This window comes from Lactuca sativa, chromosome 6 (assembly GCF_002870075.4).
Source record: "Lactuca sativa cultivar Salinas chromosome 6, Lsat_Salinas_v11, whole genome shotgun sequence".
In the NCBI taxonomy this organism is placed as follows: Eukaryota; Viridiplantae; Streptophyta; class Magnoliopsida; order Asterales; family Asteraceae; genus Lactuca; species Lactuca sativa.
The window spans coordinates 99,712,602-99,728,983 of record NC_056628.2 but is presented as its reverse complement, the minus strand read 5'-3'; the positions used below and the strand labels follow the sequence as shown (position 1 = coordinate 99,728,983).

At 30.7% G+C, this 16,382-nt stretch overlaps 1 protein-coding gene across 1 annotated transcript; it reads left to right on the top strand.

Annotated features, from left to right (window-relative positions):
* The first annotated feature begins 11,738 nt into the window (after positions 1-11,738).
* LOC111915790 (probable indole-3-pyruvate monooxygenase YUCCA7) lies at positions 11,739-14,247 on the top strand. Its single transcript, XM_023911434.3, has 3 exons — positions 11,739-12,949; positions 13,055-13,426; positions 13,695-14,247. The coding sequence occupies exons 1-3, from the start codon at positions 12,245-12,247 to the stop codon at positions 13,917-13,919; spliced, it is 1,302 nt and encodes a 433-aa protein (XP_023767202.1). The 5' UTR covers positions 11,739-12,244; the 3' UTR covers positions 13,920-14,247.
* Positions 14,248-16,382: the final 2,135 nt, after the last annotated feature.

Here is a 16,382-nt window from a genome sequence, read left to right as displayed (position 1 = left end):
ATTTGGAAGAAGGATGAGATGAATCTCATCATGCAGCAGGTCCTTCTAAAACTCCTCAAAGCATGTTGGAACATTGTTGATGTTCTGAATCACAAGTTTGATGAAACGCTCTTTGTTCTTGGCAAATTATTTGATCATCTCAAAGCTCAGGTTCCCACAGCTAAAACTTATGATGCCATGACACTTCAACTCAACAGAAGCTTTCAAAAGGTGTTTGATAAATTTTCTGATCTGAAGGAGTCGTCTATGCTTGCACTGGTTGTTAGGCCTTTCGTTGTAAGAGGGGGAGAAGGACCCAGCTCAAGAGTTCAATTTTGGAAGCCTGCCACACAGTTCTCACTCCGAGATAAAAGTTCAGATGATCTGCAGGTTCTTACTGGCTCTCTTTATGTTGTTGATGATGACGATGATGATAGTGATGAAGAAGAGTTGTATGTTACAAATGGAGTGGTTGGACTTAAAGCTCCAAGGAAGTTCCCAGCTAAAGTTCTATCGGAGGAAGAGAAAAGAATTTGGTTAACAGTCTCTTGTCCATCTACCATATCTGATATTCTTCGAAAAAGCATAGAAGAAGCTAAGGTTAAAACCAAATTAACGTTTGATGCCTTTCGAGCCACCACATCTATGTTACCTCTAATTCATGCACCCATAGTTGCTCCTATTGATGAAGGTTCTCCACTCCGAAAACCGGACGACATTCCGGAGGAGCCTCTTCAATCCTCTCCTCCGAAATTCACTATTGATGAAAACATGCAGCATATCATCTCTATTCTCAACAAAGACAAGGGTAAAAAGCCCATTTCGGGAGTTCATCAAGTTCATCATCCCGGACCTCCTCCAAAGTTGAAATCAAGATGGTCCCAAGAATAAATCAATCAAGCACTCAAGGAAAGCATCCGAATTCAAGCCCTCAAAGACAATCCTAATCTGATGCTTGGGCTCTCACCTCTCTGTCTTGAAGGAATCATCCATGATTTGGATATAGTACCTTTCATGTACTATGAAATTCCCAACAAGGATTCAGACCAACTTGATCTTCCTCTCTCTCCTTACAGCAAGTACTACACCAAGTTTGCCCATCTCCACCCTGAAGATGATCCGATATTGATCATCCGGACAGAGCGTGAAAGACTGAAGACCTTTTATTCCAAACATGCACTTCCTTAAAAAGAAGTGTGGTCTATAAAGAGGATGAAAAAAATATCAGGGTGTGGAAGGAAGATTCTGACCAAGTATGAACTCAATTGCGTGCTATTCTGGTTCTACATCATCCGGAACAAACCAACTCAAAGAACCATCTCTGACGCCGATTTCCCCACAATTAATCCAAACGACATCCTAACCATTGCTGCTCATTTTCGAACTCATCAAATCAATGATATCAGCATGTGAGCTTATCACACTGCCTTAGGCTTCCTCAAGGATTATGTAGCTGAATTTTTTCCGATGCGACTATGAATTGGCACATCTATTTGGAATCGAAAACTACCTAGTTAAGATTAATTACGTTCTGCCAGAAGTAGAGTTGCTAGCTGAAGGGCCCATCGATGAGCTAGTGTTAGGGTTTGTCTACAAGCAAAGAAATACAAACATGAAGGACTTCTTCCGAGTCCTTGACAAACAACTAGTTCCATCTAAAGCTCTTCATAAATTCATAAGTCGTGCATTCAAGTCAGAAGCACCAGAAAATGACAAGGAGAAATTTGTGAGTCGGTTGCAGTGGTATATTGAAGTTAAATATTGGTTATTCAAAGCTTATGTTTTTATCAAGGAAGAAGTAAACTGAGCTGACTTGATTGCTAAGGTCACTTAGGGGGAGATTGTTAGAACCTGAAAGTGAACCTCTAGCAATCACCCAACAAAATTTTGAAGTCAATTTCAGTTCCGAAGAGAAAATATTCCGGAATCAGAATGTGGTTAGATGTAAAGCTTGTGTCCGGAGTAGTGATTATGTTCAAAAGAAGGTGTTCCGAACGAAGTGAAGGCATTCCAGAATGAAGATTATGTCCGAATTAGTTTATATTTCTGTATTAATTACTTTTGTCATTTAGTTTGATGTAACGTATGTTTTTGGTTAGTATGATGTAACTTGTTCTCCTATTTAAGGAGCATTCAATGCCAAAACCACGAGACGGATTGTTCCACCAAAGATAGATATTTTCACATTTACTTCACTTACACCTTTCTCTCAAATCATTCTTTCAAACATTCCTTGTGTTCATTTATTGTCTTTTACTTTGATAATATTCATAGTTTCATATTTAATACATGATATACTTTATTGATTATCATATTCAGTCTTGACTGGTCTTGCCAGACTTGACTAAAACTATTAATCTGAAACAAACATTGATCTTAAGAATTAACTCAAGGTTTGAGTTTTCGAGCCTTGTTCCTGTGCAATCAGAATCCTTGTTCTTACAGTTGTGACTTCAAAAATAGAAGGAATATGTTTTCTAGATTGAACGCATGCTAGATAATGACTCCTTTTTATGATTATACTTTTAGTTATAAGAATTTGATAATTGTATTGTGGATTAAAAAGTGAATAAAGTTAGATCAATAACATCACCCTTAAAAATCATGTGTATTGTGGTATAAAATGTCTCATTATGGATATACCATTTTCTTATATCATATATCCAATTTATGCAATATACTGATATAAGTGCTTGAAACTCCCTTCCAACTATTTTCCCTTATACCATATTGGGGTTGTTTTTTGTTTTTTTATTTTCATTTTTTTTTCTAAATCACATTTTTTTTTTGTTATATTTGCTTATTCTACTCTAGGAGTTTGGAAACAACTTTGGGAATAATTGTCCAACTATAAGTCATAAGTGAATCACATATGAATTACATGTGATTCACATGTAATTTACGTGATCGCATGTGATTCACATGTAAATCATAAACGAATCACATATGAATTACGTCCATATGTACATATGCATTTTGTGTGAGTTTTCTTCGTTATTTATTTTTATTTTTATTTTTTAATTTTAATTGTGAATTTCATATTTGAATCTTAATAGATACAATCACATGTGAATATCATATTATATAATTACATGTGAATCTTACATGATATATACATATGTATTTTTGTGAGTGTTTTTGCTTTAATAATTTTTTTTTTCATTTTCTTGTATATTTGAAAGAATTTGTGGAAAACATAGAAGAGGTGAAAAGTGATAATTTGAAGAAAATAAGGAAACCTTGATACGAAGACATGAAAACTTTGAAATTTTGTAGTCTTTTCTATTTTTTACATTTTATTTTGTATTGAATAAAATATTTATAATATTCTGTTTATAAATTACCAGATAAAAATGTGTTTTTTATGATTAGTTACGAATATTAAAGCATAAGAAATATGCATATACGCACTTGAATATATATATATATATATATATACCTAAAACGTTGATTGTTTTGGTTAAAAAAATTATAGTTTTTTTGTTTAAATACTAAAGTTTTTTTTTATTTTTTAAGTTTATTGAATTTTAAAAATTAATTGTTTTTAAAAAAGTTTCAAATTAAAAAAAAGTTCAATTTTTTTTAAAATTCATGTTTTCTAAAAAGTTTTAAAAATATGTATTTAAAAATGAAAATTATTATTTTAAAAAAATATGAAATTTTGATTTAGTATGTTAATTTTTAGACATTTTTATTAATATTTCTAATAACACAAAAAAATAAACATTAAATGAGATTGGTAAAATGATGACCATGTCCTTAATATGATAATTTTGATCTAACGCTCCAATTTTAAACCCTGAAAAACTACGAGTTCACACACACGAATATGTTCAAATAAAAATATTAAAAATAATGAAGATGTGAAAACACTACTTTAATTTATAGTTCTATTATAAATTTCTTTTATATTACTTTATATGATTATCCATAAATGTAAATAATCATATATTAATATTCATATTGTATTTCACAACAATACTATGCATATATAAAATTAATTTCAAAATAATAAGGTAACACCTGTTTGATTAAGTCTTGGTTTTTTGTAGTGTTTTTAATTGAAACATGTCATATATATATATATATATATATATATATATATATATATATATATATATATATATATATATATATATATATATACTTTGATATCAATAAATTATAATAATAACTAGATATGTTGTTTGTGCTCCGCATAGACCGTGTACGTCTGATTTGAATGTCGTTTTTTTATAGATTAATAGGCGTCGTTGTTGAATCTTTTAGTTGACTTTGGATTATTTTCATAGGACAAACAGTCGGAGACGGATAGATAGAAGGCAGGAAAAAAACTAAAAAGTTAAATATGAGGACCAATATAGAAAAAATATACCAAAAGAAGAAAATGACAGACAAAGAAAGTGCAATGATGAAAACAATAAAAGAATGTGAGTTTCACTATTCCTAACTCTTTGTTGACTCTTTCAGCGGAAAAACCCGGGCTTTGCTCCAGACCATTTTTTTCTGTTTTTTATGAAAAAATGTAAAAGTTTTGACTGCAAGGACCAAAAGTGTCAAAATGGCTAAAGAATTAAAGGGGTTGGAATTAGCAAGTTTCTAGAAAAAAGACCAAAGTTGTCAATTCCTTAAAGTTTTGTGGCCAAACTTTGAATATTAAAAGGTTTCTAAAAATTGTAAAAAATTTGATTGCAATGACCAAAAGTGTCAAAATGACTAAAGAATATAAAAAGAAAAGTTGACAAAAAAAACATACAAATTTAATATATATATATATATATATATATATATATATATATATATATATATATATATATATATATATATATATATAGTTAGGATTAAATGTGAATTGTAATTATAGTGTGAATGTATGACCAAATTGTATCCATCGGATTAAAAGAATGGAGGGTTAAGATCAACAATGACATGATTGTAATTAAAAGGGAAAAATAATTATTTTATATATTGAAACCTTCAGAAGGGTAAACTGGACATTTTGGTGATAAACAAATTAAGAATGGATGATTTTAAGGATATATGTTTGACTTTTTTTTCTTATCACGTTTCAATCTATTTCAGTTTCAATTATAATATGATTTTAATAAATTTCAATTGCATAAAGCATTCTTATGGAACATACTGTTTTTAAAAAATCTGCAACATTCAATTTTAATTAATTTCAATTGCACAGAAAATTTATCTGGCATATAAATCTAGAATATATAAACATATTATGACATATTTTTTAATGAATATACAAGAATTTTGTACACAGTACTCAAAAAATTTATATCAATTACAGAAATTACATTCTTTGCGAATAGAACAAATAACTTTTATAAGAAATTTCAAACGAAGACAATTTACAATTTTTGAAGAATTAAAGCATTCTTAAAGAATGCTTGAATAAAACTCTTGAAAAATTCAAGTATTACTAAGGAAGTGAAGAATAAAAAATGATTTCCAAGTTTCGTAACACCATAAGTTTTATATACAAACCTAATAATTCTTAAAGAATTCAAAAATATTCAAAAAACTTTTATATATACCACATTCTTTTTGTCAAAAGGCTAAAGTAAAAAACAAAAACCCTACATTCTTCTGCTATATTCTTCATTTTTATCATCTCTGCACTATCTGCAACATTCTTGAACTATCGGTCCTCTTTTTATTTCCAGTCTTTCATTCTTAAACAATACACTGGTTTTAGTATTCTATTCTTAAAGAATACCCTACATCACATCCATCATCTCTTTTTTTTCCCTGTTTTTATCATATACTAAAGTGAAAAAAGCATCAAACATTCGATATTTCAGCTACGTCTGACATAGTTCATAGGCATCAGTATACAATTTAAATACACCATCTAATAATCATAAGTTTGTAATAATAAAATTGATATAACAACGAGAATAGAGTTAACAATTTAAAGGACACGATGGCGATAAAAACAAGTATGAACCTGCGAATTCTAGTACTTGAACAACTTTTGAAGGTTAACAACAAAAATTAATCATTTGTTTACCTTTTAAGCCAACCTAAAGTTACATATACATAGCTACATGCAACATTATGTGAAAATTAAGGTTAAAAACAAAATTTAATCACCTGATTACCTTAAAATATTACCTAAAATGACATGGGGTCAATTACCTGCGAGTTGATAATATTAGAGCAAAAAGTCATTTTTATAACAAACCAAAACTATGAAGAAAAAATAGTCTTGATTGGATAAGAAGAAAACAAATATATAGCATTAAAGTCAAAAGCCACTAAATCCAATAATTCTTGTGATAGAAATCAATAATTAATTATTGAAGCATGTAAACTTAGGTTCATCAAGATAGAAATCACAAATTAAAAACCAAAAAATCCAATTCATCAATTTTGACTACTCATTAGCAAATCACTGGAATTGAATTCATAAGTGTGTGACATTGATAAGGATAGAAAACAACTCATCATAATCACGTTTCAATTTCATAGATGAACAACAAGTTGAAATGATTTGAAACGAACATAGATCAACATTCATATGAGTATAATGATACAAGACATATCGAGTAGAAGAGAGATTATATGTAATTCATAGAAGAGTGAGATTCTCGTAGATATGTGATTGATTAATAACAATGTCAAAAGTTAACGACTGGAAGAAAGATACAAATCTATTTGATCCGAGATTTTTGAATCGTAGAAAGAAAATCGATCAATCAATTAGATAAGGATAGGTAGAAAATCAAGAACGAGATTAGGAATTTGCTTTGATAACGTGAATCATACATATATTTTGGTCCAGTCAACATTAACCAATTGAACTTTGGGATATATGAATTGTAGGAAATTTAGTAAAAAGTTCAAAAAATACCTACCTTTTGATATTATACATGCGCAAAGCTTCAAAATATGAAGAACAATAGTGGAGGATACCAGATTGTGAAGAATAATAGTAGTGGTGTGCCACCCTTGTAGAGATGGCAACGGGGGCGGGGAACACAGGGGACCCCAATCCCCATCCCCATCCCCGAATCCTCATTCCAATCCCCATCCCCATCCCCATCCCCATCCCCATCGGGGAATATAAATAAACCCTCATCCCCACCCCCAACGGGGACTGGGGATCCCCAATGGGGAAACGGGGATTTTTTTTTCTCTTTTAACATGCAAACTTTTACGTAAGAAAAAACTCTATATTTCAATTTTACCAGCATAAATTTAAAGATTTTATAAAATATATAAGTACCCATAAATTGCAGAAAAAATATAAATAAATTTTCTACCAAATTTAAATACATACATCAAAAATCAAGTAAAAAAAATTATCAGATTGATATTTAAGGTAAAATAGATCAACCAAAGAGAAAAATATATATATATATATATATATATATATATACACGAGTTTAAATTAGATAAAAGAAAAAGCAAAAGGTATAATTTCAACCAAGTAATTACTAATGAGTTAGGTTACTTAGCTCAAATTTTATGTATTATAAACTATATTATAAATATATGTTTTGTATTATTTTTATATATTAATATATGTCGGGGACGGGTCCAGGGTCGGGGATTAAGGGTATCCCCATCCCCACTTTTTTTATTCGGGTATTCCCCATCCCCGTCCTCATCCCCGGTCAACCTGGGGATTCCCCAGTCAAAACGGGTGCGGGTTTCGGGTTCCCCATTGGGTATGGGGATTTTTGCCATCCCTACACCCTTGTATCATCGTTTGTTGGAGAATGATGTTGCGAGGTAGGATTGAGAAAGCTAGTTGAGGGAATCTATTAAGGTAGTTCGTTGGTGAGGGAGCGACATTTAGACAAAGAAGGTTAGGGGAGAATGATGAGATGAAAACCTGGAGTGCCTTGGTTCTGTCAGCAGCTTAGGGTTCTGCCAACATCGATGAACCTAGTTATAGGTTTGGTGATCGTTTAGTTGTTGTTATGTGTGGTGAAAACGATGATGGATTAATAAGGTGTGAAACTGATATGCAATTTTAAAGGGTTAGTAACTGATTTGATTTTTTTGACATAATTAATTATAGATAAAGTTACTATTGTATCCTTATTAAATGATTGGTTAAGAATTAGTCATACATTCACACAATATTTATGGTTCATATATGAACCTAACTATCTCTCTCTCTCTCTCTCTCTCTCTCTATATATATATATATATATATATATATATATATATATATATATATATATATATATATATATATATATATATATGGGTTTTAAAACTCATCTATAACGTTTTATAGCAGTTGACGATTGAAAATTTAATTTACAATAAGAAATGTTAATTCTTCCTGGTGGGACGGATTCTTGGAAATCCAAGTAATCTAGTAATGGGGATTTTTTGTTCATGATATTCGGACCTGGATTGACTCCAAAGTTTCGACCCCGATGAGCTATGGTGTGGATAAAGTTAGCTCCTATCAAGGTTGTCTGCTTTATTTGGCGTGCTTGTATCAACCGCATCTCGTCTGTTGTTGCCCTTTAACAACAAGGAATTTCTATCTCCTCTAACGCTTGTCACGGGAGTTTCGACGGGGTTGATGACACGAATCACCTTCTTGTTTGCTGCCCTTTTGCCACTGATGTCTTTCAATGAATCTTGATCTGGTGTGATATTCCTCGAATTCAATGTTTTTCGGTTGCTGAGCTCGTTGCTTTTACTGTAGGATCGGGGAATTATATAAAGAAGCGCAAGATTTGTTAGCTATCATCTATGGATACTTATGGAGCATTTGGAGAGCCGGGTAATTATAAAATCTTCAATAAAATTTGTGTGTCGGCTGAAAAATTGGTTGATAACATTATTACTATGGTTTTTAGTTTGATTAAATACAAGGGGCACTATGGGAATTGTAATTAGGTGGATTGGGTTTATTGCCCTTTCAAAATTTTGTAAGTTGTAACTTGTTTTTATTTTCTGTGGCCTTGTAGCTTGATAGGCTTTGGGCTTTATAAAATTACGCTGTTTCAAAAAAAAATTATGATTGAAATTAAAAGTTGGGAAGTTAGTGTTAAACTTAATTATTTTAAGAATAATTACATAACAATAAATAAATACGTCAAACGATGTGCGGTTTGTGGTTTTGGCTCAGTACCACATAAAAGTACAACATGCACACTTAGACACCCCTTATTCAGATGCAAAATGTTGATAGAAGAGTGTGAATAATGTGATTAGAATATATATATATATATATATATATATATATATATATATATATATATATATATATATATATATATATATATATATATATATATATTTACTTTATTTCAAAAGAAAATGTAAAGTGTATTATTCGAAGAGTTCACCTGAGTCGGCGCTAAAACTCAAATAAGAGGTAAATCAGGTAACACAAACAAATTACTTGCAGTTATAAATATTAACTTACTAAAAAAAAATTAATAGTTAATAATTGTGAAAATTTGAACCTATCAATACATGGATATTCACTTAACTGATTGTGTATATGGACAGTGATCAACCTTTCGAGGTTTAGATTTTGATAGATGTAAATTCTAATGCTACAATTTACTGTGTATTTGAGGTACTTGGAGATTAATTAGTGGTCCAATCTAATCCAATTCTACCTAAAAAACCACACAATTAATTCCAATCTCAATCATATATTAGTTCTATTTTGATTACCAAGGTCAGCCCCCAAGCTCAAAATACTCAGTCAACATTAGCTACTCCACGTGGGACTCATCTCGTTACCTCACATGGGCATTAAGACTAGTGGCTGCTCCTCTTTAGTTTGGTCCCTAATTTGAAGGTATACAAGATTCTGGGTTATGAATGTGTTTAAGTTCAAGGAACTTGTGGTTAAGAAGTGATTTGGGGGAAGAAAGAAAAGGCAGCCCACCAGTTTGTTTGTAGGGCAAGGTACATTTTTTTTCTTCGAAAAATAAGACAATTTGTTTATGGAATATTTCCAACTTTTGAAAGCCGAACTATATGATGTAACCTTTAAAGCTTTAACTACTTTAATGTATAAAACTAATGATTGAATCTTTTAGTGGTATCTTAATTCAATAGCTTTTAGGTAGTTCCCATATTCATGGGACTTAATTCTTATGCACAATAAATCTCACTTGTTTAATGTATTTAAGTAACATCAACTTCTTGTACAAGCCCCTAAATTTGTATGAGAGGCCAACTATATCCAAGATTAAAACTAAATGATGTCTAATTTAATTAACTTACAAAATCAATGGATCGAAATAGTTATTCCGTAGGGTTGTCAATAATACCATCCAAGTCAAGTTAATATTTAATGTATATATTTTTGTTATTTTTAAGATTTTTGGCTTTACTTATATTCCATATTATATTATCTTGTAGTTTATTAAATTAAAGGATAAATACGCACTTTAACCCAAAAGATACGATTTAAGTTTTGAGAATTTGAGCAATGGACTACATATCCAAAAAAAAAATAACAATAAATATTTTAAGTCCTATAATGACTTTACTCTATAAGATATCGGTCTTGTATGCATTAATTATTGTACGAGTATTAAGAATGTATGAAAAAATAATTTGAAAATCAAAGTCATTCTATAACTCCTTATATTTAGGGGTTGGCTATAAAAAGATTATTATAAGTAGTTATGTATAGGTTGGCTTTTGATAAATATTTCTATGGGGTGTCTTAATAGCAACACTCTTATTTAGAAACTAAAAAAAAAATTTATTGAAAAGTTCAATTACCATTGATATTTGGATAATCCATGCACAATTATTGATATTTCAATAAGATTTGAATTAAATTGAATGCCAATTTGACATTCAGTAGATTAAATTACTATACAAGTTTAATTGTTATTGAACTCTATATCATAAGTTAAATTATATAAATATGAAAAATGAAACCTTTTATAATTTAATATATTTTAGAAATAAATAAACAAAGTTCTATATTAATAACAACGATAATCTGATAGTTATTAAACTTTAATAGGTTTAATGTATTATGAATCTATATAACAATTTATGTTTAAAATGTTGTATGGTACAATTTTATAAACCATAAATTTTTGTGTATAGAAAAAAATTGTTGTGTACTACTTACTTCCCATAAATTATGGATGCTGTAAGAATTTAAAGAAAATTGAAGAAAATTTTGAGTTCACGCAAATTACATAAAAACTGAAAAATCTTTAAATCTTGGTGTAATATGGAATAGCGTTATCACATAACTTAAGAATAAATTTGAGGCCCATATCCCATGCATGAGACTCTTAGAGGCCCTTTTCATGGGTTGTTTTCAGCCTTCTTTAACTCCTCAGAAATTCTTGTGCACATTTACCTATCCACAATTCCATTGTTTTATAAACATGCTAACTGCTAACCAATTGTTTATTATCATTAGTTTGCCTCAATATATCAGGGTATGTGAAGAAGATGCCACACAAAGCTGCTAATTAACTTGGCGGATATATATATATATATATATATATATATATATATATATATATATATATATATATATATATATATATATATATATATATATATATATATATATATATATATACATGTACTCTTTTTGCCAAACGTAGTACGTACAGAAAATACATAAGGGGGTTTTATTCAGATTTTTTATAAGAATAAGTGCATTCTTTTGGTTTTGGTACATATAAATAGTTCACTCCATTGATCTTGTTCTCATTAATCATATGCCTCCCAACATGATGGCCTAAACTTAGCAAAGCAACACATATTAACTAATCATGTGTTATTCATGACATACACCCTCCTGACCATTTAAGAGCGAAATTGTGGTCACAGGTTTTGATTTCCTTTTGTCCAATCAATTTATATATGCTATTTTCATCCATCGATCATTTAGCCTCTTTTTTATCATCTTTTTCTTTTCTGTATACGTACATATGTAAGTACCTACGTATGGATTCCATAACTTAACGAACTTTATTTTCAAGAAGAAAACAATAAACTAGACCAGTTGCTATTACTTTATTTCCTTGAAAATGACCATCTTAAAGCTATCACTTTCCAATATCCCAATCACATGCAACGCCTTGTGGCCTAACCCTCCCCTATTTATACCTCTGCACACCCTCTCACCCCCTCCACACATTTACATCTTCCCTTAATTCAGTTTCTCTTCTCTCTCTACTCTTGACCTCTGTCCTATCCATTTCACTTGCCCATACTTGGAAAAAAGAATCTAGACGTATACTGTTGTATTCATTCAATACTTTAGATCCTTTTGATGCATTGTTCTTGTAACACTATCAATCTTGATCATCAAAACTTTACAACCATGGTTCATCAAGCTCATGAACATGGAGATTTGTTCTCCCGGAGATGCATACTGGTAAACGGTCCGGTGATAGTTGGGGCTGGCCCATCGGGGTTGGCAGTCGGTGCAGGTCTCCAGCAACAAGGGGTTCCCTTTGTCATCGTTGACCGTGCTGACTGCATTGCTTCCCTCTGGCAAAACAAGACTTACGATCGTCTGACACTTCATCTCCCAAAGAAATTCTGTCAATTACCTTTCTTCCCTTTCCCACCTAATTTCCCTGAGTACCCTTCCAAATATCAGTTTGTTGACTACCTTGAATCATATGCGAAGAGATTTCAGATAAACCCACGTTTTAATGAGTCTGTTGAGTCTGCTAAGTATGACGAGAGCTGTGGGTTGTGGCGTGTGAGGACTGTTGTGGATGATTGTGAGGTTGAGTATATATGTAGGTGGCTGGTGGTGGCAACCGGAGAGAATGCAGAGAAGGTGGTGCCGGAGTTTGAAGGGTTGGATGAGTTTGCCGGCCGTGTTATGCATGCTTGTGACTACAAGTCCGGCGAGGCTTTTGAAGGTGAAAGAGTTTTGGTGGTCGGCTGTGGGAACTCCGGCATGGAAGTTTCTCTTGATCTCTGCCACCACAATGCTTTTCCGTCCATGGTTGTCCGAAGCTCGGTAAGCTTAATACTAAAAAACAACATAATTCTTTAAATTTACAATACGTTATCTTAAAAATCAAAACTGGAAAGGTTTCTTAATTCTTTTGGTTTGAATCCACAGGTTCATGTCTTACCGAGGGAAACTTCTGGAAAATCGACATTCGAATTGGCATCTTCGTTGATGAAATGGTTGCCAGTAAAGGTGGTGGATAAGATTCTGTTGATTCTTGCTAGGTGTAGTCTCGGGAATTTAGAGAAATATGGTATAAAGAGACCAGTAATGGGTCCAATTGAGCTCAAGAACACTCATGGGAAAACCCCTGTTCTGGATATTGGTGCATTACAAAAGATCAAATCTGGAAAGATTCAAATAGTTCCAGGAATCAAGAAATTTTCAAGTACTGGTGTGGAGCTCGTCAATGGCGAAAATCTAGAAATAGATTCAGTTATTTTAGCAACGGGGTATTGCAGCAACGTTCCTTCATGGCTAAAGGTAACATCTTTAAGAAATTTCAATACCATTAATCATTAATCCCAACAAACATACTTTTATATTTATTTTCTTAAAGGTATATCGATTCATGTGACAGTTATGGAAGTTGGGTTTCCTGTAGATGACTAGATACTCTGTTTTTGTCTACTTGTAGTGTTGGGCTCTGTTTTCTTTTTTATTTATATCAAGTATTGATTTCTTTAAAGAATGTAAAATACCATTTATACCCTTTAGTCTAATGAGTTGTTTATTTTGGTGATGACTTCAGGAAAGTGATTTATTTACAAGAGAAGGGATGCCAAAGATGCCGTTTCCAGAGGGGTGGAAAGGGAAATCAGGGTTATATGCAGTTGGGTTCACAAGGAGAGGTCTCTCTGGTGCATCTTTTGACGCCATTAGAGTCTCACAAGACATTGCTAAAATTTGGCATCAAGAAACCAAATCACAAAGCAATCATTATGTCACTGTTTCGTGTGATCGAAGATGTAAATAGATGTAATAACTCGTCCTACATGAATTAAAGATCAGAATAGTCAGCTGAGCTCCCCTTACTTCCACAATGATTATAAATTGATCAAGAACTTATTGGACTAATCTATAACATTAAGCTTGAGGTGTTACAGTAGATTGGTAGAAGGAACAGAATCGGTTTTTGTGGTCTTTTTTTATTTATTTATATTATTATGTTTTGTAACGTGGTACACTGACAGATAAGAAAATGCTCTCACGTAGTAAAAAGAGAGAATAGCCATCTCCGGTTAAAGCCTAGGGTCTTTTGGGGCATTATCTAAAAAGAAAAGGAAGATGAGGCGTTTTTTTTATTTGTTTTAGTTTTAGTGTTTTGTATATCTATCTTGTGGTGTAGTCTTTATAAAATAAGACCAATGGATTTTAGAAAAGAATTGTGAGATTTTTATTCTTAATTAGTTTATAACCCGTAAAGATCATGGTTAGAAAATTAATTTAATTTTTATAGTAAATATTTAAAATTATTAATCAATTATTTTAATTAAGTTATTAATTAATAAATATTTTTTTCAGTTATATAAAATTATAATCATTGATTTAAATAAGTATGTTACCTTGTAATCTGTATTAATTTTATTTTAACTTTTATTCTAATTTTATTAATTTAATGTAATTAAAATGAAAAATTTTAAATTTGAAATGGAAAATCAATAAGTTGACAAATAAATGATATTAATTAAGAAGTCTAATAGAATCACACCTAACAAAAGAAGAATAAACATATTCTTTTATTAAAATATGAAAATTAAGATTTCACATGTTGTGTCCGAAATAAAACTTACTAAAACTTTTATACTAATAGTTTTATGTTTTAACTTTTAAAATTAACTTCAAATTAGAAAAAACAATTAGAACTATCAACTTTAATTTTTTAATTTAAAAATAAAACTTAAAACTCAAAAGTTACTTCATAGGTTCTAACTATAACTTTTATGTAATTTTATACTTTTAAAAATTTATAATTACTTTGTGAAACATTTATTTATAACTATCTATTTCCAATTTTCAGCTATCATTTACTTAATACAAGTTATTTTGCTCAAACATACCTTAAAATTTCCTTTCGGGTAACGACGCTACAATTGGTCCATAATTATATTAAATAAAAATGGATGGGTTGAAGGACAAAAGTGATAAAACTATGGTCCCAATTAATGAGGTAGGTCCAGATTTCATTATGCCTCTAACCTTGGCTATTAACCTTTAAATTTAATCTCACGACTCGAGCACCTCTCCTATATGTATGATAAGTTCACATGGGTTCATAGAGAAATAGATATGAAAAGTACAACCCCCATCTAAATCCATGGCTAATGGTCGACAAGAAATCTATAAATCAAAAACACAAAATTTATAAATAAATCATAATATTAATAATTAATCCTAACAATCATTTTCTAAAAATCATTAAAAAAAAATAGAAAATCATCCAAATAACCATGACTTTTACAAGTCACCACATGTGAAAATATGAAATTTGTGCGTGTGTTCATGTGGTCATGTACAAAAATTATGGATTTTTGGCAACTTCAACCCGTAATATCTCAATCATATGAATTTCATTGAGCTAATTTATTTTTTTATAATCTTATTTGAACCAAGAGGTATGTATAAACATATTACACTGCAAATTTGGATATTGGGAAGTTGTTGAGTATCAAAAATGTTGTGAATATGTCGAAAGTACGGAGCATGTCGAAATCATCAAAAATCGAGAGTTAATGAAGTCAAAGGATACCGAAAGTACAATCTATATCGAAGTACTGATTAGAGCTAAATAAGCTCCTTTGATATATCTTTTTACTACACGACACATTTTGTACACGTCATTATCTTAGTCCTTGTATTTTTATGTATTGTACATGTGTGCCTATATATAGTGTATTAGTCTTTGTGTTACGTTTACGAGTCTTTTTCATATGCTTACAGCTCTTTTTTATTAGATCTATTAACTGTTGTAATCCTATACCTTGTGATTAATAAGCTAAACTGAATAATTTACATCTTATTTTAAATTCGTTTTGTAAATTGTTGTTATTACATTCTTAAGTCAAACAAATCATCAAGTTGTATCAGAGCACAATTCGTTGAACTCTTTTGAGAAATTCTTTCTTATTTCATCATAGATTTAAACTTGTTTTTATATCTATAATTTCATGATTGAAATGTGTTTCTTCGAAGTTTCTTAAAGTTTATCGATTATGTTTTTTCAATTCAATTCAATGAAGAATCTCAATGCTTCTTGAAACATCCCAAAAAGATAGACCAAAATTTTCATTTTTAAATCATTAATAAAACCATAAATATCATCATCATATAAAAAGCCTAAATAGTGTATCTCAAAATATCATAACATTTGTAAAAATGTATCAGAGTATAAACATCACAAGCTAAACAAATGGTGTGTGCACTACAATCATCCCGAGCT